This window comes from Stegodyphus dumicola, chromosome 6 (assembly GCF_044657685.1).
Source record: "Stegodyphus dumicola isolate Sdum_Otavi_A_Nest chromosome 6, ASM4465768v1".
NCBI lineage: Eukaryota > Metazoa > Arthropoda > Arachnida > Araneae > Eresidae > Stegodyphus > Stegodyphus dumicola.
The window spans coordinates 135,875,598-135,901,971 of NC_140773.1; the positions used below are offsets into that span (position 1 = coordinate 135,875,598).

The 26,374-nt window shown below is 32.6% G+C and overlaps 1 protein-coding gene across 1 annotated transcript in view; it reads left to right on the forward strand.

The window, feature by feature from the left end:
* The window catches only part of LOC118202733 (uncharacterized), a 44,302-nt gene extending 22,207 nt beyond the window's left edge, over positions 1–22,095 (forward strand). The window contains exons 2-3 of the mRNA XM_085818910.1: positions 2,954–3,344; positions 21,708–22,095. Coding sequence (XP_085675036.1) covers positions 3,010–3,344; positions 21,708–22,035 — 663 coding nt within the window. The 5' untranslated portion in view covers positions 2,954–3,009 and the 3' untranslated portion in view covers positions 22,036–22,095. The remainder of the gene's footprint in view (positions 1–2,953; positions 3,345–21,707) is intronic.
* The last annotated feature ends 4,279 nt before the right edge of the window (positions 22,096–26,374 follow it).

Consider the following 26,374-nt stretch of genomic DNA (forward strand, 5'->3'; position numbering starts at 1 on the left):
GATCCATGCATACTCGGATTGGACTTTTTAAGGAAATACAATTTTTCCTTAGACTTGAAAAACAACAAACTGCTTTCAGGATCTGAAGACACGACTATCCATACTAAGAAGGGATCCTCACCTGGAAATGCCGACGCTTTGTCCGAAAGAACCAGCTCGAGAAACTGCCGAAATCATGTTAGGGTCGAAAAGAAACACCAGACTGACTACCAGCTATTCTCCATCCCAGATGCTTTTCGGTCGAGACCTTCGTCTGCCTTGTGACCGCCTGTTTCATCGCCTTACGGATGCACCTTCATCGCCTTACGGATGCACCTTCATCGCCTGAGGAACACATCCAAGATGTCAAGGCCCGTTTTGAAGTGATGCACCGTTCCGCACGAAAGCGAGTCAACTTGGCGACGGAGAAAGTGAAGACCCGATACTACACAAGAGCTACTGAACATCAATTCCACGAAGGAGACAAGGTGTGGTTGTGGAATCCGACCCGACGGAAAGGTCTTTGCCCGAAATTACAGTCACCTTGGGATGGCCCGTACACAGTCCTAAACAGGCTGAATGACGTCGTGGTTCGGATTCGTAAGTCTTCGAACTCTAAACCTAAAGTCGTTCATTACGACAGGTTAGCTCATTACTATGGCCATAGTACGTAATGTAAATAATTGTAAATAGTATAAGACCATGGTCTTTTTAGTATTTGATTTGTATTTGATAGCATTTGATTTGTTTTATTTATTGCATTTATTTTTCATGTTGTTTATTATTGTAATGTAATGCTTATTAATGCATTTACGCCACAGTTGTAAGTTTGGCTTCCTGTCCAGGGATTGTACTGCCCGGGACGTGCAGTCCTTGGGAAGGGGGTAGTGTTACGAATTTGGTATTTAAAAAGATAATGTTAGTTCAATTATAAATTAAATGGTTTTATTTCTCGCGCAGTGCAGCGCGTGACGAATATTAAAAGAAAGCTAAGCCGGAAAATTGAAAATACAAGAGCGCGTGCATTAAATAAATAAATATGTCTTTTTGATTTCGAGAAAGTACCAGAAAATTCTAGCGCGTGATTTTTAAAATCTTATAAAAGGAAGAAACCATCTCAGTTCGTAGTAGTTGCTTAGTTTGTTGTTGTTTAGAAAACTGTTCTTGTTGATTGTAGCGAATTCGCGGATTAGCGTTCTTTAGCTGTTTTGAATTACGTTCTATTGGACATTTGAGTAGTTAAAAGATAACTACTGTGAGATATTGTAATACTGCATGATAATTTGAGAATATTTAAGCATTTTTGTTGTGATAATAATAAATTTTTGTTCATTTTTCATCGGACTTGTGCATTCATTTCATAACGAACCCGTACGCACGCAACAATATAAATGGGCATCAAAACAATCATATCCAGCCTTGTGACGAAACAGAGCAACAGCTGAACGACACATGGAACAGCAAAGGATTAACAGTTTTGATATAACAAGACACTTGTAGACCTTTGCTTAGCCTTACTTTCTATGCCAAGTTTATATTTGTTTTATATCTTTTTGTTAGGCAGGAGAAAATCCCGCCACTTTTTTTTTTTTTTTTTTTTTTTTTTTTTTTTTTTTTTTGTGTGTGTGTGTGTGTGTGTGTGTGTGTGTGTGTGGCATTTTAGGACTACGTACACAAATGACCAGAAAAAAAAATCGCCGGTACCTAAAACAAAGCCAAAAACATTCATCAATATACAGAGAAAAAGTTTTTATTTTCATGAATACACAATGAAGAAATTTTATATTTATTTAATTATTCCATTCTTCCAAAATTTGCAAATGTCCTTGAGAATTTCCTCAAATACTTCTCCTTTGCTCCCCTTCTTCACATAAATTGGCCGAGGTATGACTCAATGGGCTGACGGGCAGTGCCCCGATGTTTTTTATTTCTCCATATGGCACTGCCCCAGTCGTTCGATTTTTTTTCGTATTTACAGCAGTGTCGGGGTCCACAAAACTCTGAAATGCTGTAGACCCGCTTCTTCGATTTTAGTGCAGTAACTTTTTCAAGAATCGGAATAAACAATAGATCCTTCTTTGTAATGGTTTTTTATCGAGTCTAAGAGTAGCGGTAGAGAACGCTTTGGAACCTTAAGTAGGAAGTATTCATCGGTTTGGCGCCAAATACCACCAAATATCCACTGTTCCGGAAGAATTCGACCAATATTGCTCTTTCGTTTGGTAAACAAGCTTTCGTTGATTTCAACAATCATTTCAGCACCATCATTTTTTTAAAATTATTATTATTGCTCACGTTTTACTAATATTTCTACATAAATTTCTCGCAAGTAATTGTTCCAACTTACAATTGTCGAATGATTCATCTCCACTTGTTTTTTACACCATTTGACTGATGTCATTTCTTCACTCCAAGCGTAAATAAATTTTAAAGATGTCCGAAAACTTAATCTGGACGTTTCGAACCACGTGTCTTTACGAATGCTCTTCTTGCTGCGGCAGGTAGAAACATTGCTACTCCATCTAATTCCGTCAGAAAAATAAACTTTCATTTCATGATGTTGATTACGTGTTGAATTTGTTGCCAATATCCCTCTTTTTTGAAAAAAAAAAAAAAAAAAAAAAAAAAAAAAAACAGATTTGCGAAATAGTAAAAATAGATGTTGGTTGTTTTAAATGAATACTGGAAGGGACAGAATTCCCGTCAGATTTGTACGCAAGTTAGCGCAGGTCTAAATTATTTGGCGACTTTCCGTTTGTTCTCGACTAATCGAAAAGTACCTTTTTATATGTATGTTACATGTTCATCTCAGATTGAAATTAATTTCAATTTCATTATTTAACGGTGGTTATAATTTGGAAAACTGCAAAAATTTATTTTGTAGATCATAGAATGATTACAGTATCACTATGGTGAATTTACTGAAAAAAGATTTTAATCCGATTTGAATTTTTTTCTTTATTTTTTTCTTTAGAAAAGTTATCACTATTTCTTGGTGTATCAAAAAGCTGAAGTGTAACTCTGACTCCAATGATTTCCTCAACTTCAGAGCAGTCTAATTCTGATGCTTCCGACTGTTCTTCATTAGATTCAGAAAGCGATTTAACAGAAGGCCAAGATCTTCTCTCCTTTTCTGCAAAAATCACAGAAGAATTGAAGATGCATATGAGAAGGAATGCTGGCAAAGAGGATTACTGTGAGGATATTTACGAGGACAAGTATTCTAGTCCTGAATCTGGCAGATTTTCTTATTACTCCGATCTACTTGCCGAAGCTCAACCAAGTAAGATGACAGGTTTTCCGGATTCTGCCCCCACATTAGCGGTTAATGAAAAGATGAGTTCAACCAAATCTCAAATTCCGCAGTAAGTTAGTTTCTTTTTGACTTTCGTCAACTACACCATCAAAATTTGATTTCTGATCACGCCTTGTAAAAGTGAATCATTATGGTTTTCAAGACGGGCTGTAATTTTACTCACTAATTTTACGATATTCAACTACTTATAGTTCAGTAACAAAAATGTTGGTTGAGTATGAAAGGAACTTATTCGGAAATTCAGCTAAATTTTGATTACGAATCGCGATTAACAGTCGATAAATAGAGTTCCAAACTTAACAGTCTTTCTAAGCTTCCTTTGGCATCCTCTACTGTAGTTTTCAATGAGGAAAAAGGACAAATTTTTCACATTTCTGAATATTAGTTACTTTACATGGAATAAAAGTTTTTTTTTAATTGACATTCGTTTTTTTCGTTATGATAAAATATCATCAGCAGTACACGTTAAAAAACTGTTAGTTAATGGAATTTCTAGTCCTGAATTATATATTACTGTATATCTGCCGCGGTTCCCAGACAAAAGCCCACTATGATAATTGCTCACGCGACAAAAGCCCACTATGATAATTGCTCACGCGACAAATACCCACAGCGATGAAAGCGCACATTGATGAAAGCCCACGTTGATAAAAGATCAATAGATATAAGCCCATACTGATAAAAGCCCACGTTGATAAAAGCTCACATAGATATAAGCCCATACTGATAAAAGCCCACACTGATTAAAAGCGCACATAATCAAAAGAGATTTATGCTTTTTTAATTCTTTTTATATATATATAATTTTAATTATAATAAATGGAGTATTCAGATCTGAATTCTAATGTCTCAAAAATGTCTATTTGTATATTTCATCACTACTTTATTTGTTTAATTTATTAGGTTAAAAGCAAACTTTCTACTCTCTGGTTAAGTGATTAATTATAACGTTTCGATGATAAATCTGAAATTGCATTTTATTACTTATTTACTTATTAAACTTTGGTATGTGTATGTGAAAATGAAAAATATCATTATGGAGTTTCTCACATGCTATTTTTAAGGTAATATGGCTGAGATTAAGTATAATTATGTTTCATTATTAAAACTATTAACTTTTTAATTAAAAACACCTGAATTTTATTTTATTTCTTTTTAGTTTTTCCTTTAGTTCCTTTTTAGTTTAGGAATATTAAAACAGTTAAGCACAATGAAAACTTGGCTAAGAGATATTTTATTCTTTACTTTAGACTGAGCTTATTATCAAAGTTTCAACATATTTCTCATTGAAAGCTGCTTTGAATGTAACAATTATTCGGTTCACGGTTTTAAAGGATTTTGGTTGTAGATATGGTGGTCTTAGAAATGTGATATTCGCTGGCAATTTTCGTTTATGTTCACAAAAAATGCAGGTCTCTTTCAAAAGGCGACTTCTTAGAAATGTCCTCAATAGATATAATTTACTATAGTTATTTTCTAATGGATAATGGAATTAATTTAATCTAATGTCGATTAGAAAACTGCTATTTACAATAAGGAGACTTAAAGCACTATAACTGTAATTAAAAGCACTGTAATTTTTCTTTCACAATTAGCTGTCATATAAGATTTGCTGCTTTCTGTGTATTTTCCATGTTATATAACTCATATCCATACGTCTTGAACAAATATACAGCAAATGCAAGACAAATTATTAAAAAATTACAATTTGAAACATTAATACTGTTTTTCTATTACTAAACATAATGCTATTAATGAATGATGAATTTATATAATATGTATACTTAGAATCTAAAAACGATGAACTTTGGACCTGATGACTATAAATATATATTTATGTTTTTACAAAATTTTATTAAGTTATTATATGCATTGTTCTCTGCCATCTTCACAATCTCTAATAAAATGCTACATATTTATTACTATACTTTGAGGTGATTTGTACTTAAATTTGTAGATATGTTGACTTCTAAGAGTTGTTCCATGCCCCCAAAATAAATAAATAAATAAAATGAAAATTAAAAACACTATTCCAAATTGTTGTAGTTGAAAGATTAAAAGGTTACATTTGGAATTCATTTTCTGACAGGGTGTCAGCTGACAGTTTTAATTTATTCAGAAATCTAAAAGAAAATATCTCTAGAAAATCGCCAAATTATAATTGTTACATTGAAAACAGCTTTCAATGAGAAGTATATTTAAACTTTGATAATAAGCTGAGTCTAAAGTAAAGAATAAAATATCCCTTAGCAAAGTTTGCATTGTGCTTTTATATTCTTTAATAGTAATTTTAATTCTCTTTTAATATTCCTAAACTAAAAAGGAACTAAAGGAAAAAGTAATAAAATAAAATTCAAGTGTTTTTAATTAAAAAGTTAATAGTTTTAATAATGAAACATAATTATACTTAATCTCAGCCACATTACCTTAAAAACAGCATGTGAGAAACTCCACAATGATATTTTTCATTTTCACATACACATACCAAAGTTAAATAAGTAAATAAATAATAAAATGCAATTTCAGATTTATGATCGAAACTTTATAGCTAATGACTTAATCCGAGAGCAGAAAGTTTGCTTTCAACCTAATAAATTAAACAAAGTAGTGATAAAATAACAAACAGACATATTTGAGACATTAGAATTCAGATCTGAATACTCCATTTATTATAATTAAAATTATAAATATATAAAAATAATTAAAAAAGCATGAGTCCCTTTTGATTATGTGGGCTTTTATCAGCGTGGGCTTATATCTACGTGGGTTTTTATCAACGTGGGCTTTTATCAGTGTGGGCTTTTATCAATGTGCCCTTTCATCGGTGTGGGTATTAGTCGCTTGGGCAATTATCCCAGTGGGGTCTTTTTTGTGGGCTTTTGTCTCGTGCGCTTTCGTCCAGTGGGCTTTTGTCTAGTCACCATCTGCCGCATGATTTTAGGAACTCGTAAAGGCTAGGGTTTCAGGTGCGAGTTTTATGACCGAAATAATCAAGGTCTGCCTTAATAGTATACAGATATTTCGAGTAGTTGGTGTGTTAATTTTTATTTTGATATGCACACGTTTGGAAAAAGTTAGTGGCGTCATCTGTTGGCAAAATCGAAAGATAAACTCTATTTTTATTTTACAGTAATGGCAGTAGACTCCGAATCAAAAAATCTATAGCTTCATAACTGTAAACAATATGTTGCCAGGGGTATCGTAACATTTTCTTAGGTCTCATGGCTTTTGTAGTATTCTAAAAACCTCACATCAACTCTTTCAGAAGAAGCAATAAATTTGCCAAAATATTGTCCTTAGAACGTTGCTCGCTGGGCTTCCAAGCATTGTCCACAGTGCCCATGCATCAAGATCGCACTGAATATTGTGGTGTTAAATGTATAACATGACTTTTAAGTCATGTGTGCCTAAGAATTAAAAATTTGCACCTGACATTTATTTAGACTTTACTTGAGCTTTAACGAACTAAAAAATTCTGATGGTCATTACGGACAACTTAACTTTGCAACAGCTGATAATACTCTAATCTCTAGCTCCAACTAGCGGAAGAATTGATAAAAATACTGAAAAAATACCGAATACTGAAAATTCCCCCTGAGATCGGGTTTCGGCAAACGGGCCGGCTGCATGATGTTTTCGTAGTTTTTCCCCCATGTAAAGTGAACGCATGTAAACAGTTTCCATTAGAAAATCATCTATATATATAGTCAATGCATGAGTATTGCTCGGCAGAATATAGGAGTCCATATTTTGGGAAAATTATTTTTTCTCTAAACATGGGAGAACTGGAGAAAGTCTAGGTATTCCAGATCATTACAACAGCCAGGAAGAGCATGGCGACAGCTGCTGTTGCTGAAGTTTGCATGAAGCCGAGTGTCCGCAATTCTCTGATGTTTTTTTTAAGTGAAAACTGATCGCTGTGCACTTCGGGAGAAAAATAACGTAAAAAATACAGAAAGATTCGAATACGAATGTAAATGTTTCATTTTTTTAATGTATTTCATAATCCTTACTTAATAATTCAAGTTTGTATTTCAAATTGCTATTCCTATCTTGATATTGTTTACCAACTTATAAACATCGATAGTTTGGGAATCTTTCTAAAAACGAAGGCCGAAAACCACCAACTTGCATATGCTAAGTAACTTTTATATTTTCATCCGTAAAAAATCCCCGAATTGTGCCAAGATGGTAGCGATAGTACGTAAGTACCCTTGCTTTGTTTGTTTGTTTGTAACTGCTTTTTTTTTTAAAAAATAAATACGGGTGTTAGAACCCAGCCTCAGTTGTTATTTTTCTTTTCATAGTTTGTCACTGTAAGAATGGCAACCATCTGATTTTCGTTGTAGTTTCTTGTAGTTCTACGGATTTTGAAAATAAATATGACTCTTTAGAATTTTATATGTAAAGTTTTTATTTTAAGTTTATTAGGAGAAAGGAGAACGTGGAGTTCTTGCAAATCTCGAACAATTTTGGTGACGACGGAAGTGATCGGTAAAACAAGTCAAGGTAATTTTATGGTTTTATCGAATTTAATTCTATTTGACTTTAGTGAATTTATTTTTATTGAAATGGAATCGTTAATTGAGAAACGAAAACCTGTCAGAGCGTCTTTTACGAGAACAATTAATGCAATTTTGCAGGAATTAGAAAAGGAAATTCCTGATCAAGAATTTATAAAAATGAAACTTGTTACTCTAGAACGTTTATCTGTTGAACTTAATGCATTTGATACTCAAATATTAAATTCAGAATTTTCTTCAAATGATCAGTTTGAAAATGAATGGGCGAAAGTTGAAGAATACAAAGAAAAATTAGATTTAATACGAGTAAAAACGGAATTATTCTTCAATCGCCAAATGATACAATCTACTAGCAGTATTCCGCCGAATTCGAACAAACGGAAACTGAAATTACCTAAAATAGAGTTAAAACAATTCGGTGGCGAAATTAAAGATTGGTTACCGTTTTGGAAACAATTTTGGCGAATACATGAAGATAAAGAAATTCAAAACGAGGATAAGATGCATTATCTCGTTCAAGCGACCGTACCCGGTACGAGACCACAGGATATTGTAAACAGCTCCCCTGCAACTGCCGAAAATTATGAAAAAGTTATAGAAAGCTTAAAAAATAGGTTTGGCAGGGAAGAATTGTTGGTAGAATTCTATATTCGGGAATTATTAGGTTTGATTATTAAAAATGTCACTGATCAAAAGAGAAAATGCAGTATATCAGAATTGTATGACAAGTTAGAGTCGTATTTACGTTCGTTGGAGTCAATAGGAATGACAAGCGATAAATACGCTGCAATGCTGTTTCCACTTGTGGAATCTTACATTCCCGAGGAAATTTTACGAGTTTGGATTATAAATTATGCATCAATAATTACAGCAGAAAATTCTCACTCTGAGAAATTGAAACAATTATTATTGTTTTTAAAGAATGCAGTGGAAGGAGAGCAGAGAATTTCTTTGGCAAAAGCTGGATTTAAATTAATTGAGTCGGGTGCCAAGAAAGAAAGTACGAGTAGAAAAGAAAAAAAGTACCAGAGTGAACATTTCGTGCGTATAGCAAATGATTTATTCTCAGGCCAAAATAAAGCAACCAATTATAGTGAGAAGAATTCTTGCATATTTTGTGAAAAAATTCATGAAAGTCGAGATTGCTTTGTTGCTCAGAAGATGCCTCTGAGTCAAATGAATGATGAAATTAAGAAAAAGAAGGGTTGCTTCTTCTGCCTCAAAATTGGACACAGGGCCAAGCAATGCAAGACAAATGTACGATGTTTTATATGCTCGAAAAGACATTGGGTGTCATGTGTCCGAATTTGCCCACCAATCAAAAGAGCAATGGTGTTGAAAAGAATAAAGAAGAGGAAACACAAAACGTATCACTTGCGAGCGCTAATTTCCTAGATGAAGTGTTTCTTCAAACACTATTAATTAATATAGACGCAAAAAAAGAAAGCGGAAGACAGTAAGGGCACTTATCGATACAGGATCGCAACGTTCATACATATTAAATGAGACTGCTGTAGACATAGGGTGCCACGCAATTGGATCTGAATCTTTAATCCATGCACTTTTTGGAGGAAATTAAAAAAAAAAGAAAAAAAAAAAAAAAAAGAGAGAGAGAGAGAAATTCACAAACGCTATGAAGTAAACGTTAGAAGCCTAAGAGGTGATTTTTCTAGACGACTAATCTTGTTGGAACAGTTGAATATTTGTGGACCAGTAGTCAGTTTACAGCCTGGACCATGGATAGAAGAACTAAGACAGAAGACTATCCATGCATCTGATGTAGGAAAAAAGGATTATAAAATAGAAGTTCTTATTGGAGCTGACGTCGCAGGTGTTCTGTTAACCGGAAGAATTCAGAAATTAGAAATTGTTCTGACTGCTGTGGAATCACTACTTGGATGGACAATCATGGGAAAGATAAAAGATAACGTTTCAGAAAGAAACTCCTTGTCCATGTCTTCAACCGTAACGTCGATGTTGACTCACAGCAGTGACATCGAAAACTTGTGGAAGCTAGAAGCACTGGGAATTACAGATGCCAAAGAAAGTAAAACTGACTCAGAGTTAGAAGAAGCAGTGTGGGATCACTTTCACAAGACTCTGAAGAGGGTGGATGATCGCTATGAAGTCAATTTACCTTGGATCAACGATAAAGAAGCTTTACCAAGTAACAGAGAAGTTGCTGAAAAGCGATTGATTTCCACAACAAAGAAGCTCATGTTGAAAGATAAATTTGAAACATACAATGCAGTGTTCGAAGAATGGCTCGAATCTGGAGTAATAGAAGAAGTAACAGAAGAAGAGGAACGAGTTAACAATCATTATCTTCCCCACAGACCGATCTTCAAAGATGATTGCTTCTTAAATTTAGGCAAGGAAAAATAGGGATTATCTCAGATACTAAAAGAGCTTTTCTTCAAATATCTGTTCAAAGATCTGATCGTGATTTCCTAAGATTCCTATGGTGGAAAAACTCGGAACAAAAGGAAATAAGAAAATTTCGCCATTGCAGAGTAGTCTTCGGACTAAAATGCAGTCCGTTTCTTTTAGGAGCAGTGATCAACTCTCATTTAGACCAATGTGAACCTTCTTTGAAGGAAGTGGCTACAAAATTGAAAAATTCCTTCTATGTTGACAACTGTGTCACTTCAGTGAATTCGAATGAAGAAGCAGAATACTTTATTGCAAAATCAACTCAGTTAATGGGAAGTGCTAACTTAAGTGTTTGACTTAAGAGGGTGGGAGCAAACAGAACTGAACAGTGGAAAATCTACAATGAGCGAACCATTGAAAGTACTTGGTCTTCTGTGGGATAAATATGAAGATTCTTTGTTTTGTGACATCCCTAATATCAACTTGACTGATCTCTCAGTGACAAGACGAAACGTACTATCAATTCTACAGAACGTTTTTGACCTAATAGGTTTCACATGCCTTTTTACTCTCCTTCCAAAGTTATACTTGCAAAAGAGCTGGGAAACTAAATTGAGCTGGGATGCAGAGCTACCTGAAGATATTAAAAGAAAATTCTTGAAGTGGGTCAAAGAATTACCCTTATTATCCACTGTGAAGATTCCCAGACTACTTTCATTGACAGAAGGACAATCTTTTAGTTTGCATACGTTTGCCGATGCTTCACAGGGATCTTATGCAAGTGCAGTATATTTGAGAAGTCAAAATAAAGTAGTCAAAGTGACCCTAGTGCAAGCCAAAGCACGAGTGGCTCCCTTGAAAAAAATAAGTATACCACGACTAAATTGCTTGTTTGTCTTATTGGGGTGCGATTAGCATCATTTGTCAAGAAGAACCTTAAGGTCGAAATTTCAAAGGAATATTACTGGACCGATTCGTCAACAGCACTGTTCTGGATAAAGAACGTAGAAGTTTGGAGCACTTTTGTGAATAACAGAGTTTCAGAAATTAGAATCCTATCGGATCGTGAAAATTGGCATCATGTACCAGATGCGGAAAACCCAGCCGATATGCCATCAAAAGGATGCTCTGTGAAGAAACTCATTGAATCAAGATGGTGGGAAGGCCCACCTTGGTTGGCACTGCCGGAAGAAGAATGGCCTCGTTCTATCCCAATCGATAATAAAGAAGAGGTTAATACTGAAAAACGTAAAGCAGTTATAGTTTCGTTAAGCAATGTGAGCGATATGTTTTCACAATTCTTTGGCTATTTTTCAAAGTATAAGAAAATACTTAGAATGATTGGGTGGATACACAGATTCATGGGAAATACCCGAAAGAGGAAAGAGAATCAGGAGAGTTAAAAGTTTATGAATTGATAAGGGCTGAGAAATCTATCGTGAAGATTATTCAACATGATTCTTTTTCATCTGATGATATTAAGAAGCTGAAGTCAATAAGTGTGTTCAAAGATGACGAAGGCATTTTACGTGTGAGGTCTAGGTTGACTGAAAAGAAAGACTATGAAAATTTTATTTATCCGATGTTACTTCCGTAGAATAAGATTGTGGAGAAATTGATAATTGATAAACATCTCTCTATGTCTCATGCAGGAATTCACGTACTGATGTCAACACTTAGAGAGACGTTTTGGATCCTGAAAAGTAGAGCTACGATTCGAAAAGCTTTATATGCATGTGTCAGGTGCAGGAGACATGGAGGTAAACGACTACAGACTGTGCCTGCTACTCTACCAGAAAACAGAGTTAGAGAGGCTCGTGTTTTCGAGATTGTCGGCGTTGATTTAGCTGGCCCATTAATTTTGAAGGATAAAAGAAAAGCTTGGATTTTACTTTTCACGTGTGCTGTTTTCAGGGCGGTCCATTTGGAACTGATTTTGTCCCTTTCAACTCAAGGATTTTTACTTGGTCTTAGAAGATTTATTGCTCGTAGAGGGAGGCCATCGATAATTTATAGCGATAAGGAAATCAATTTTGTCGGATCCAATAATCTCTTGAGATCGATTAATTGGAATACCATTGAGATAGAAGCCTCCACAAACAAGATCGACTGGAAGTTCAGTCCACCCGCAGCACCATGGTGGGGTGGCTTTTGGGAACGACTTGTTCAAATGATTAAGAAGCTTTTGCCTCGAGTCCTAGGCCAGTCATGTCTGAATTATGAAGAATTGATGAGTGTGCTGTGCGACTGCGAAGCAACTGTGAACGCCAGACCACTCACTTATGTCTCAGAGGACTCTGCGAATCTCATCCCTTTGACACCGTCCTTGTTTTTAGGTGAAATTCCAGTCTTTGGAGTTCCTGACTTGGATCATCTTGATAAAGTTGATTTCAAAAGAGACTGAGACATTTACAGAATTTACGAGAGCTCTTGAGAAAGAGATTTAGAAATGAATATCTCGGCCTGCTAGTGCAACGTCCATCTACAGTGCCGATTTCTCAACAGATAAAAATCAGTGATATAGTTCTTATAGAATGTGATGACAAACACAAGGTGTTGTGGTCTCTAGCAAAAGTAATTGAATTATATCCCGGAAAAGACGGCAACATTCGAGTAGTTCGTGTCAAAACCATGTCTGGAGAATTAGTTCGACCAATACAGAGAATATTCCCTCTCGAAATACCTTCATCTTTGGAGTCAGATGAGGCAAATGAAACTGAGACGCAGGGGGAAGACAGTTTAGTCTCAGAATTACCAAAGAATAATTCAGCTGCAGATTTATCAAAGGACATTAAGACTGTCGTGACCCTAGTGGACGACAAATTAAAATTCCATCTAGATTTCTAACTTGAACACTACTTGAGTTATTTTAGAGTAGAAATTTAAGAACTTAATTTTTCTTTTGTTTATTATTTAGCCTTAATATTTGTGTGGACGGTATTTTTTATTATATTTTGTTTTGATTGATTATGTATATGTCATCAATCAAAAGGTGGGAGTATTCTTAGAACCCAGCCTCAGTTGTTATTTTTCTTTTCATAGTTTGTCAATGTAAGAATGGCAACCATCTGATTTTCGTTGTAGTTTCTTGTAGTTCTACGGATTTTGAAAATAAATATGACGCTTTAGAATTTTATATGTAAAGTTATTTTATTTTAAGTTTATTAGGAGAAAGGAGAACGGGTAGTTCTTGCAAATCTCGAACAACGGGAGGTCGATTTGCCGGACCCTGCGTGACAACAGTCAGGAGCAGCAAATTTGATAAAGAATAAAATACAGCTTGGTAAAAAAAATTTCGACCACCTCTTAAAAACATGTATTCTGAGCATATACTACAATCATATTTTTTAATTAAGTCCTAAATTTAAAATTATGCATCATTTTAAAGATAATTTTGAACAGATTTCAAAACACATTAGTTTTAAAATAAGAGAAATCGTTGAAGATTTATAAAAGAAGGAATGGCTTAAAAAAAGCATAATTATCCAATGAAAAATTATTTTTTTTCAATATTCTATTACTGTATCTGATGTCGGAATTCTGCTCGTAAAGGAATGATTATTGATTTCTTTAAAGTCTTTTATGCTGATAATTTGTATTGGAACTTTGAACGTCATTTACGTTAATTTAAAAAATGAAGTTCACAAACAAAGTAAGCACGCGGGCTAAAATTATTATATTGCATAATGATGTGATTATCTTGCATTAATATTGTATTGTATCTTTCATATTAGAGGGTGCATTAATAACTTAAAGTTAACAGGAAATCTGGAGGATCGGCATATACAGAAAATGCCAAGGAAAAGTACTATACAAAATGACTTATTCGTTTGTCTTTAAAAAATCATTTTTAAAGTTGTGAAAAACTGACGCATAAGTGGCAGATCAGCTGTTTAGTTAATGTTTCCAGGAGATTGAACTAAAATGGCTTAAAAGCTCATAAGCCTGTGAAGAAACCTTTCATTTATGAAACATAGAGGCTTAAGAGAATAGAATGGACACGTGTTCATGTAGAATGGATTGTGGATCAGTGCCATAAGGTTGTTTGGAGTAATAAAATAGCACTTTCTTTGACATTCAATTAAGAAGCCACTTTGTACGACGCTGTGAGACGCATAGAGTAACGTTTGTACGACGCATAGAGTAACGCTGTGATCATCTGTGACACCATCTATGACGTGATGATCTTCTATGCTGCCATCATAGATAGAGAGATTTAAACAATATGGTAACTACAGCAGCAGTAAAGCATTCTACTGCATTTATAATGGAGAGCTCTGTCTCAGTATATGGTGTGAGTTAACTTTGCAGAGTAGAAGGGAAAATGGTAAAAGTTTACAATAGGGTGCCTCTTGATAATTTTGGCAATTTTTAGAACACCAAGAATGGCGCCAAAAAGCAATGTTTTCGAGACAGCTGTCACCAAAACAACGCCGAAATTTTATGTTACAAAAATAACAAAAGTACTTACCTCGTGTGTTTCTTGGCTACGTCTCATCGTCATCGTCCGATGATTTGCTGCACATATATAATGCAAATCTTATAGTCCCGGAAATGATCCTCCTTTTCCTGCTTCCCGTATCGGTGACCCCACATGACTCCGCAAAGTAAGAATACAAAATGTCATCCGACGGCTGCTGAGGGCCTTGCTTGGAAAAATCATGCTTAATGTGGCTCCACATGCCCTCAAAAGTGTTGGCATATGCGCCAGTTTCGAGCACCTTTTTCGCGACAAAACCACTCATAGCTGCTCGGTTGATACTTAAGCTTAATCAGACACATACCTTTCGAACAAACTTGACTTCATACCGAGAACTAATTAAACCTTCATTCATACACAAGTTACATTATTATTCATACACAAGTTACATTACACACTTCATTCATACACAACTTTCTTACCCTTACGTTGTAAATCACACACACATACACAAAACCTAAGTATTTGTCTTGCCACACATACTTCGTAGAAATGACGAGACAGCGATTAATTAGAACCAGTCAGCAAAATAAAAATAAAGGTCAATTAACGGCAAGTAAAATTCCAGTAATTCAGAATACGGTCAAAATTCGAAATACGTGATTTGTATTATGTGATGCATGTACTACAAATTACGTAGTCCTCGCACACTAAACCACTAAAGTTCCAATCAGATTAAATTTAAGAAAAATATTGCCACGTTACAGTAAAATGTTTGCCCTAACGTTGAGGAAATAGTGTCGATTCTGGGTTATCAGAAAACGAGTAGCAACGTCGGTATTTGGCGCCAAATGAAAGGGCACCATTTTTTACAGTAGAACAGGAAAAACGAATGTGGCCCCAAACAATAATGTGCTTGAAAGGAAAATACTTCTTTCAACTATTAATTATTTCAAAACATTTTTTATACATTTTAAAATGATAATGCATCATGCCATCGATCGCAAATAGTAGACAGTTGGTTTTCTTCTAAATCAATTCAAATTTGCTGTAGTCCGCAAAGTTGCTGGATCTCAATCCAACTGAAAATGTTTAAATGATACTGAAATGGAATCCAAGTAATAAAGGAAAATTAACCGAAGCTGCAAATTTATGCTGATTTTATGTAATTGTGGTAAATGAACTTTTTGAATATGTGAGTATTATGCACAAGCGATTTGCATTAGCAACTAAACATGAAGTTTTTTCAATTAAATGTCACCTATATAACTTTAAACATATTTCATATTCATTGAATGATGTTTGACATTTTCGAATTTTTCCTTATTATTTTCTTTGGAATTTAAAAAATATTTGCAGTTTCCAAGAATTAGAAAGAATATTGTTACGTGCGTACGGGTTCGTAATAGATTGAATGCACAACTCCGATAAAAAAAAATTATTCTTATCAAAAGAAATGTAATGGAACGCTGAAATTTTCCTCAGAGATATTCGTACAAGTGTTCACGCAATATAATCAGTGGTTATATACTTCAACTCTTAAAATCTTTAAATAGAACGCAATGCAAAGAGAAAGCTAATTCAGATATTTCACTTCAAGCGGAAGCAAACTCGCAACAGCAGTAACTAAGCAACTAACTAAAACAACAGAGCTGAGATGTCTCTCTCCGGCTTTAAACAGTTTTCAATCGGGCGCGCAAGATAGTTCTAGCATTTTCTGCTTCTCCAGATTTCTGGAAACCAATAAGAGGATGGAATTATGGTTACAACTAACATACTAGACAATTACATTTATTCAATTTAAATAAAAATTACAGAGCTATCCATTTATTGAAAGTTAAATGCACGTGCTCCTGTATTTTTACTTTTCCGAAATAGCTTTCTCTTAAAATTTTTCACGCGTGGTAGTGAACGGAGAAATAAAATAATTTTAATTATAATTCTACTAAAATTAGCGATTTAAATATAAAATACGTAACACTATGTTTGTATTATAGATTCTTTTCATTTTTCACATATAATATTTAGAATAACATTCCTATTTTATATATCAAAAATCTTTTTATTTCTATAGAAAATTAAAGTGTCATTTTATTTATTAGCGTTAGCATTTAAATTAATTTTTAAAATGTCAAAATGCACAAAATATATGCTTCCACGAAGTGTTGCAGAGCTTTTGCGCCACGCTGTACATATAGATATTACATGAATGCTACTCGCCGATTTTTATATATATATATATTTAAACAAATTTAAATTTAATTTTTAACAAATACGTATAAAAGTAAAAAAGCAAATTTAAATCCTAAAAAAAAGAAAAAAGCCAAAATAATTTTTAAAAAAATGTGCAAACATATAAAAGATTTAATACTCGAACTAATCTACAATATCATTTAAATTCAGAAGCATAAGCAAATCAAGTGCAAAATCAATCCATGAAAATAAATTTACTAATTTAATAAATTAAAATTAAATTAAACATTTCTTTGAAAAAATGCATATGTGAATGACCGTTGAGTAGGCAGGAGACAGACTTATCAAGGGGAAGTTGCCTCCAAACCTAACTCTCCAATCATTCAATTCGTGTTTCGTCATTCATGCAGGCAAGGGTAAAATTCAAAACCAAAAGTAATTCCAATAAAGTGGTCCCTTAGAAATTAACATTTAAGAATTAACATTTAAGAATTAAAGTTCAAAAAGGAAAATACTAATGAAGTCTTTTGAGAAACAAGCAAGTAAAGTCAAGAATTAAACTTTTTTTTTTTAAAATTAAATTTAAAAAAAAATAATTTTTTATAAAAAATAATAAAAAAATAATCTAGAAACCAATGTATTTTAGAAAATCTTGTCTACAGAAACCTCCCCTACACGAATATGCATATCAATAAAAAGAAACTAAAAAAGAACTAGACATAATCCATATAAACCAATAAGAAACAAAAAGAACTGATTCACAATTTTTAAAAAACAAATATATATTTAAAAATATAATTTCATATTTAGAAAATACTAAAATACTATTTTAAAATTTTAAAAAATACTTAAAGCAAGTAAATAGTAAGTTTTAATTCTAACTTACCTACTATATGAGTGTTGGGGTCTGCAAAAGTGTTGTAAAAGAGAAGTAAGTGTGTTCTTCAAATTATATAGATGGCGCTTATGTAGGTAAAGTTGAGTGTCAAGCTGCTATCTTTGTTATAGTAGAAATTTTTTTTTTGTAAACATTAATATTAAAAATTAAATTAAATTAAATTAAAAATTAAAAATCCTAAAGGTAGTAATTATCAATTTTTTAGGGAGTTAAGAACTGAGCCAATCAAGAGATGTAAGTTTGCTTGAAGGAAAATAAAGTGAAGTGGTATTGTGAATAAAATGTAAACTGTTTGTAATGTGAAATGTGTGTTCTGTTGAAAAAATGTGTAAAAATTGTAAAAAAAAAAAAAAAAAAAAAAAAAAAAAAGCTGTTAAGTGAAAAATTTTTTTGTGTGAAAATTGCAAAAAATTAAAGTAATTAAGAAAACTGAAATGTTTTAATATTAAAGTTTTAAAGTAAAATTTCCCAAAATTTTTTGAAAAGGAGTCCTTAAAAAACCTCTAAAAAATTCCAGAAATTTCTCAAAAATTACTTTAGGAAGTTAATTAAAACTTAATTTAATGAAAGAAAATATTAAAAGTTTAATGAATTTGATTTCAATTGGTATATCAAAACTTAACTAAATACTGGCTAAAGTATGGAAAATTAGAAGAAGATTAAAATCTTCACTCAATTCGGGCTATAATTGAGACTTTTGAAAAGAGTTGGCCCTTTATTAGTAAAAGGAAAGAATCCAGTATTGATTAAATATACATATTTACAATAAAAATTTACAATAATTTCTCTACTCTTTTATATCCTTCATTACCCTCCAGCTAAGGTTTAAGGTAATGTTATCATATCCAAAAGAGCCAAAAAATTATAAAGTAAAGTCAAGGCCTGCCTTTTTAATGTATAAATTAATAAATTTTGGTGGTACTTGGTTATCAACTTGTACATTAATTAGCTTTATTATTTCTTCCTTTAAATCGTCTATTTCAGTACATATATTTTTTATTCTGATAATTTGGCTATGAAACGTGTTTTCTATTACTTTTCTAGAGATATTAGAGTTCTAATTAATTAGTTTAATAGTAGGAAAATGGAAATTCCTTCTTTTATCAAATAATTTAATTTTGCTGTGTTTAATAATTTGCAGGTCTAGGAATTCAATAGTATCTTGATTCGTATTCGTTTTATTAAGTGTTAAACTATTTGGGTAAATTTTGAATTTCTCAAAAGTAGAAATATTATTGAAAGTTATAATATCATCTATGTATCTAAAAGTATGAGCAAATAGCTTTAATTCATTTTTATTTAAACTGAGTTGGAATTTATATTCAAATGTAAAAAGAAATAGGTTACAAATTTGTGTAGAACTGTTTGCTCCCATAGGAATTCCTCTAACTTGCTGAAAGATCTTATTATTGAATTTAATGTAGTTATTAAATAATACACAATTCAGATAAGTATTCCAGCTTTCAATACAAAGGATGTCATGTATGTCAGGAAAAAGTTGTGGGAGTTGCATTAAACTAGTAAAAATTTCTTCTAATGGTAGAATAAGTATAAAGGTTCTTCTAATGGTAGAATAAGTATAAAGGTATAAGTCATAGCAGTTACTGTTCTTGATTGTTAAACTTTTAAAACTGCTGAGAACTGGAGCATTATTATAAATAATCCAACTATAATTGTGTTGTTTGTTAACGAGATGTTGGATTAAATTACAGATTTTTTTAAGTATAATTGCAAATATGTAATCTATATTCTTTTTATAATTATTTGTACCATTAGCAATAAATCTAAATTTGAGTGGTGATTTATGAAATTTTGGGAAAGCATATAGATTTGCTAATCTATTGTAGTTAGATGGTTGTGAAATTTGCAGTTTTTATAAAAAATTAATTTTTAAAAAAATTTAATTAAAAAAGAAGTTTAATTCTTGACTTTACTTGCTTGTTTCTCAAAAGACTTCATTAGTATTTTCCTTTTTGAACTTTAATTCTTAAATGTTAATTCTTAAATGTTAATTTCTAAGGGAACCACTTTATTGGAATTACTTTTGGTTTTGACTTTTACCCTTGCCTGCATGAATGACGAAACACGAATTGAATGATTGGAGAGTTAGGTTTGGAGGCAACTTCCCCTTGATAAGTCTGTCTCCTGCCTACTCAACGGTCATTCACATATGCATTTTTTCAAAGAAATGTTTAATTTAATTTTAATTTATTAAATTAGTAAATTTATTTTCATGGATTGATTTTGCACTTGATTTGCTTATGCTTCTGAATTTAAATGATATTGTAGATTAGTTCGAGTATTAAATCTTTTATATGTTTGCACATTTTTTTAAAAATTATTTTGGCTTTTTTCTTTTTTTTTAGGATTTAAATTTGCTTTTTTACTTTTATACGTATTTGTTAAAAATTAAATTTAAATTTGTTTAAATTTAAATTTCATTCCTTGCAACAATGGCGCAAAGAATATTTAATTACATTTGTATTTAAATTTAATTTTTTAAATTAACTTCAATTTATTCTTATATATATATATATATAATTGTTAATTTACTTGCTTCTGGAGTGGTTAAATACCTTGGAAGTAAAAAAAAGAAAAAAAGATTTTAGTCCATCTAAAAATATGCCAGCATAGTCCTCAGAAGAGTAAGAATGTGGAAGACTATTATAATGTAACTGTAGAAGTGTAAATTTTTATTCTTCAAACTATTGACTCTTCAAACTATTAATTACGCAGTAAAGCCGCCCAACGGGATAGGTGGTTAGTGACGCTGACTGTCGTACCGAAGGGCCTGGTTTCGAATCTCGGAGAGGGCATGGGGGGCACTCTAAATATGCGATGAACCGAAAGTCCTCTCGAGAGGCTGGTGGTAGGGGAAAAGGTTTAACAGACCATCAGATCCGTACCAACGGGTAACTGTCTCAAAATTCTCTCAAATTTGGGAGCTGAATTGAGCTTATAGAGTCTCCGTGTTATTTTGGGTAGCACACATTAGCAGACGAAGTAGCGAATTGTCGCTATGTCTTGAAGAATAAATATTGCAGAAGAAGGTTTTAAATAATCTTTTACTTTAACTAAAATGAACAGATGCACACATTTTGTTCTCCCAATTCACCATCACTTGTGGCTAACTAAATTAACAGAAAATAAGAATGTAAAAGGCGCATTGAATTAAGATAACTAATGATTGGCTCCTTAGCTTAACTAAGCGCTAAATCGGCTGTACACAGCAAAGCTGAACCTAGAAAATATCAGTATAAACTGAAAGGTGTCTAACACCAACTAGAGAGCTGGTTTCAAACACGAAATATAAACTCAGAACTAAGTTCGCTACTACTTCTCACGAAATGTTGAAACGCAGCTTAAATACTGCTTTTGAAACACCCTTATATTAGCATCTACGCCATTACAAATTTACATTACGGCAGGAAACTGAAATCAGGAGGGAAAGGAAAGAAAAACTAAAACTAATCGGTTAGAATAAAATAAAGTCCTTACAAGCTAAAATCGGGCTGTCACCCTATATGGTGCTCAGGGCTCTTGCCAACGACAGGGGAATTTAATCCTTGTCACGGTGAATGACGTGAGCTAGTGTTGACCTTTGTCAAACAAGTGAGATTGGTAACAACAACATTATATAATAAATGAGGTATTGCTTTTTGAAAGCAATACCTCATTATTATTTTTGAAATCATTTTTGAAATTTTTGAAATATCATTTTTGAAAGAGTATTTTTCTTTGATTTACATATAAATTAAATTTAGGATGGGCAGAAAAGAGAAATACGTCTTTATTCTAAAAATGAGCCAATTTCTTTCATGCCCGTAATTTTTCTTTCAAATGGTTATTTCTTTTATCCATTTTCAACTATCCCAAGAGGCTTGAACTCGCAAAGAATTACCTGATGTAATAGAAGTTTTGCTCTAATAAAATTGCATTTTAGAGAGCATTCATTGAAAGTTTTGCATATTACAGATTGAAAAGTAATAAACTGTTAATTTCCAGGTTTTCATGCCCGTGGACTTGCTCCGGCGTCAGGAATCCTTCCGTGGGAATCGGTCCTCTCAAAGAGTTATTTCGTGTGTTGGATCCTACTCCTGTCTTCTCTTTTTCTACTGCTTCCTCCCATACAGCTACAGATTTTATTATGAACTGGACACCTGCACCTGGCACGTCACCTGATTTTTGTAGCGACGAACCAAACAGTGTTACTGTAAATGATGACGAATATCCGAACTTCATTGATATTTTTCATCGGTGGACTAATGATTCTTTTACGACACCATTTTCTTCATCTAATGAAAACGATTTTAGAACTTTTGGAGAATATTAAAATATTCACTTAACTGCTGCGTTAAGTGGTGTTTAATAAAATAATATTTTATAAAAAATCCTAACAGACCTTTTTCTTCAATTTGTTTTTTGTTTTTATTTTTGGTGGCTTGAAGTTCTACTTACAATAAATAAAATTAGCTTAATAGACTACAAATTTTCCTCTCAGTAACCGAAAGAGACTTTTAGACGACAGTTGTAAGCCTAGGTACTCATGCGGCGGAAGTAGCGTCACGGAAAAGAGGCATGGCCCAAAAAGATGCCATCTTGGAATTACGTGACAACCAGAATGATGTAGGTATGTTGGAATGACGTCATGTATCATAATTTTATTTTTGCAGGAACAATCTCTTGAAGCACTGTTTTGGATAATAGAATTTAATTAAATTTCCTTTATTATTTTTAATTGTTTAATCTTAGTTATTTTTAATTGAGAGGCTCATTATTCAGTATTTATTAATTAATAATTGATTTCATGAATAGCAATACATTTTAAAGAATTTTAAAAAGCTAGAATCGAACCCACAATTTCTGGCATGGGAAAAAAGCACTTTACAAGTAAGCCAACAGTCTTCAAAAAGGCAAAAGTTTATTGCAATCGGTAGAAAAAAACTATGACGGAACTGTTTGAGGAAACGTTATGAGCGAATAAATGTCATCTCTGCACAAGGTGGAGCTGGCTAGATATTTCATATGTGCATGCCAAAGAAGGACTAATCAGCATCTCGCTTACAACATCGTTTTATTTCAACATATCATAGAGTCTGTGTCTTGAAATGATATGAATCTATAGGTTTTCTCATGGCTGGTGGAGTGGCTTTTCTTCGCATTTTCCTCCATGCTTTTTTTTAACATAAATTTTATTAACTTTTGCAAATTAATGTTTCCACATTTTTATTTCCACAAAAGTAAGATTATTTTTTCCATTTCTTTTCTTGTCACCTTTTATAAAGTTCTTTTTTCCATTTCTTTTCCTTTTCACTTTTTTATTGTTTCATTTTTTTTCCCTTCGCCCAAGTAATATTTCTTCAGTTCAATTTTTTTCACATTTTTTATTTATTTTTTTTTTAAATTTTACCTTTCAACTTTTTTATTTAACAAAAGCAATATTTACATTTACAAGTTTGATTTATTCTTTTCATTTTTCTGTTTTCGCCAGTGTAATTTTCATTTCATTTTATTCCTTCTGTCTGTTTTTATTTCAAACATTTAATTATCATTTTTTCTTTTCACTTTTTTTTTTTTTTTTTTCGTTTTTACAAATGTTAGTTTCATGCTCTTAAAATTTTCCTTGTCACATTTTTATTTTATGTTTCATTTTCATCTTAATTTAAACACTTGTTGGTTTTATGGAAATCTATTTCTCCAAAAATTAAACTTACATATACTATATGTAAGTTCAATTTTTGTATGTTTCTTTGCCTACAAAATTTATACTGGAATTTATTTGCATATCCTTCAACTGTGGAGGCCTTCATGGATAGTATTTTCTGTAAACTTAAAATCGACTTAAAGCAATATGTAGAATGTTCATTTTATATAAATGTGAGAAATTTGTCATTTATTTTAACTAATAGTTAATTATTAGCAAAAGCAACTTTCCTTTTCACCCACGTTTTCCTGCCAGAATGTTAATCAATTAGTTCACGTTTATTCAAATAAGGGAGAAAGAAGTACTATTTAAGCGAAGATTTCGGAAGGTTTTATACCTGCTTGAAGGCCACGTTTTATTTTTACTTAATAGCGATTCGAGCCTAGTGGCTGAATGCCTGAAGCCACTAGGCTTATTCCGCCGTCTTCTACTAGTCAGAGCCTTTCAGCGCGATTAAATTATCCCCGAGCCGTTAGGGTATTTTAATTACATTTTATTATAAGTTCAAAATTGCTTGTTTAAGTTCAGCCAGAAGTGTTAGCTTATGTAAAAGTAAGTGGGGTCATCTGTGCAACTCTTTGCGATTGACTAAAGTTTCGTATACACCCTTCTTCTGTATTTATCTGTATCCTAAGACTTGAGGATAATTCCTCTACAATATTTCTAGAGCTCCTTAGTTTATGTCACCAAAAAATAGGATACTTTATATAGTTTAGTTGGAATATATAAGGCATAACATTATATTTCTTCGTTTTTTATACTATTAACTTTTAAACTAATCGGTAATACTAAGAATTTTCTCTTCTAATGTACTGTACTAACTACTAAGGAATGTAATAGCTCTTTTGATTGAAATAAATTATTCTGACTCATCGACAGTTTTTATATCGTGCATTCGGCTCGCATGCAATTTTAATTTGAGACTACTGCTATGTATGTTCGAAGAGCTGTATGGCTCTAGTGTTTAATTTAAAATGATGCACCTTTGAAAGTGTTTTTTTTAAGTTATTTACTATATCATTGTATTGCATTCATGTCGATATTACCTGTTATGATATTTATTAATGATTTTATTTGCTAAGTATCCATGATAAATTAAATGTCTTACATGTTCGAAGAAAATGTTTGCCGCTAGAATTGAATTAATATAGTGCTTGCTTATTCAAAAGTGTGGCCTTTTGTAGATTAAATTAATAAAGTTAAATCAAGTTAACCTAAAAGTTAAAACTTTTAAGTTAACTTGTATTCTTTAACTGTAAATTTATATTTAATTCCTGCAGAACCTACTAGACTGCTAATGAGTTATCGCTTAGTCTTAAACAAATCATAAGTATTGAAGAAGATTAAAATAACCTTTTGTTTAGTTTTAAATTGAACAGAAAGGGCGCATCTTGTTCTACAATGAACGTCGAGAGTATTTAAATTGACATAACAGAAAGTTATATTTCAAGTGTAGGTAACGTGACCGGAGACTAAACATAAAGTAAACTAATTAAACTGTCTCAAAATTTTACAGGCACCTGTTTTAGAACATCGGCTAGCAAGACACTAAAGCCGGAATATAATTTTATGTAGAGCTGACAAAAGTAAATAACAGCAAGATGCAGATGCCTGAAACTCTAAACTAAGCATTCGAAACCCTCATCTTAAATAATCACAAACCTAATTTGCATGCTTGGGAAGAATGCATAAAGAAGTTATAACAAAGGCTTAAATCATAACAATTCATTAATTGAAATAAAATATTTTACAAACTACTATGTTGTATTATTATTTGGGATTCCTTCCAATGTTTCCTGTTATGCACAGTGCTTATGAATGATTTTATTTAAAATATGATAAATTAACTGTCAAATATTTTCAAAAAGCAGTAAGAGTTAATCGTTAAACAAAATAATGTCTATTTGAAATGCGTATCTTTTAGGTTAAGTTAGAATTAATGGGCTAAAGCTCTGAGACTAATAAAAATTGTAATGATAGTGATTGAAAAACATATTCTAAATTGGAAAACATTTATATCACAAATCACGGAAAGGGGGAAAACTTCCATTTCCATGACCGAATATTAATTATACGTGTATTTTAGACTTTTAAGTTTAGACTACGTGTATTTTTAAGTTTGTAGAGTTTGTAGATTTGGTTAGTTGGAAAAGCCAGAGAGATGAAAAATATGCAACGCCTTCGCCGGGAATCGAACCACGGACCTCTGGAACGTGGCTCAGTGTGCTGACCACTACACCACGAAGGCACGCTAGTATGGCGGGAGAAATACCTTATATACTTCCTCTTTTAAAGGGTAACTTGGGTTTCTAGGGGACCCAATCGCCAAATTCTGATTGTGGAGAGTAATCATCCACAACCCTTTTAGTTAGGGCGCCACTGTAAAGACATTAGGTTAGTTGGAAAAGCCAGAGAGATGAAAATTACGCAACGCCTTTGCCAGGAATCGAACCACGGACCTCTGAAATACTGGCTGAATCTGCTGACCACTACACTACGAAGGCACGCTAGGAAGGCGGGAGAAACACATCTGCCTATAATTCAAATTTAAATAATGCATTATAGTATGTATCATTAGAAGAAGTTCGACCTCCATGCAACTTGTTAAAAAAATCAAGGCTGTGTTAAGCTCGAACACAGTAACTGTTATAAGGCTCTGCTGTAGATGGTAGCATCATGTTAAGAATATGTAATAAGTTTTCCACGTGACGAAAATGAAGGTTCAGGTAGGATGTGTGAAGAAAATCCCAAGACACTTTTAAACGTGTTTCAAATAAAATTTGTGTTATTAATATAAATCAATCCTTCTGCTGAATATAAAAAGAGTGTTCTAAATATATTTCCATAAATATCTGTAGCATAAAATAATAATAAATGTAGCATTCTTTCTTTATGTGTTGCAGTTAAACTGGATAAAATTGGACATGCATAGATTTAAGTAAACATTATTCCTTAAAAATATATTATT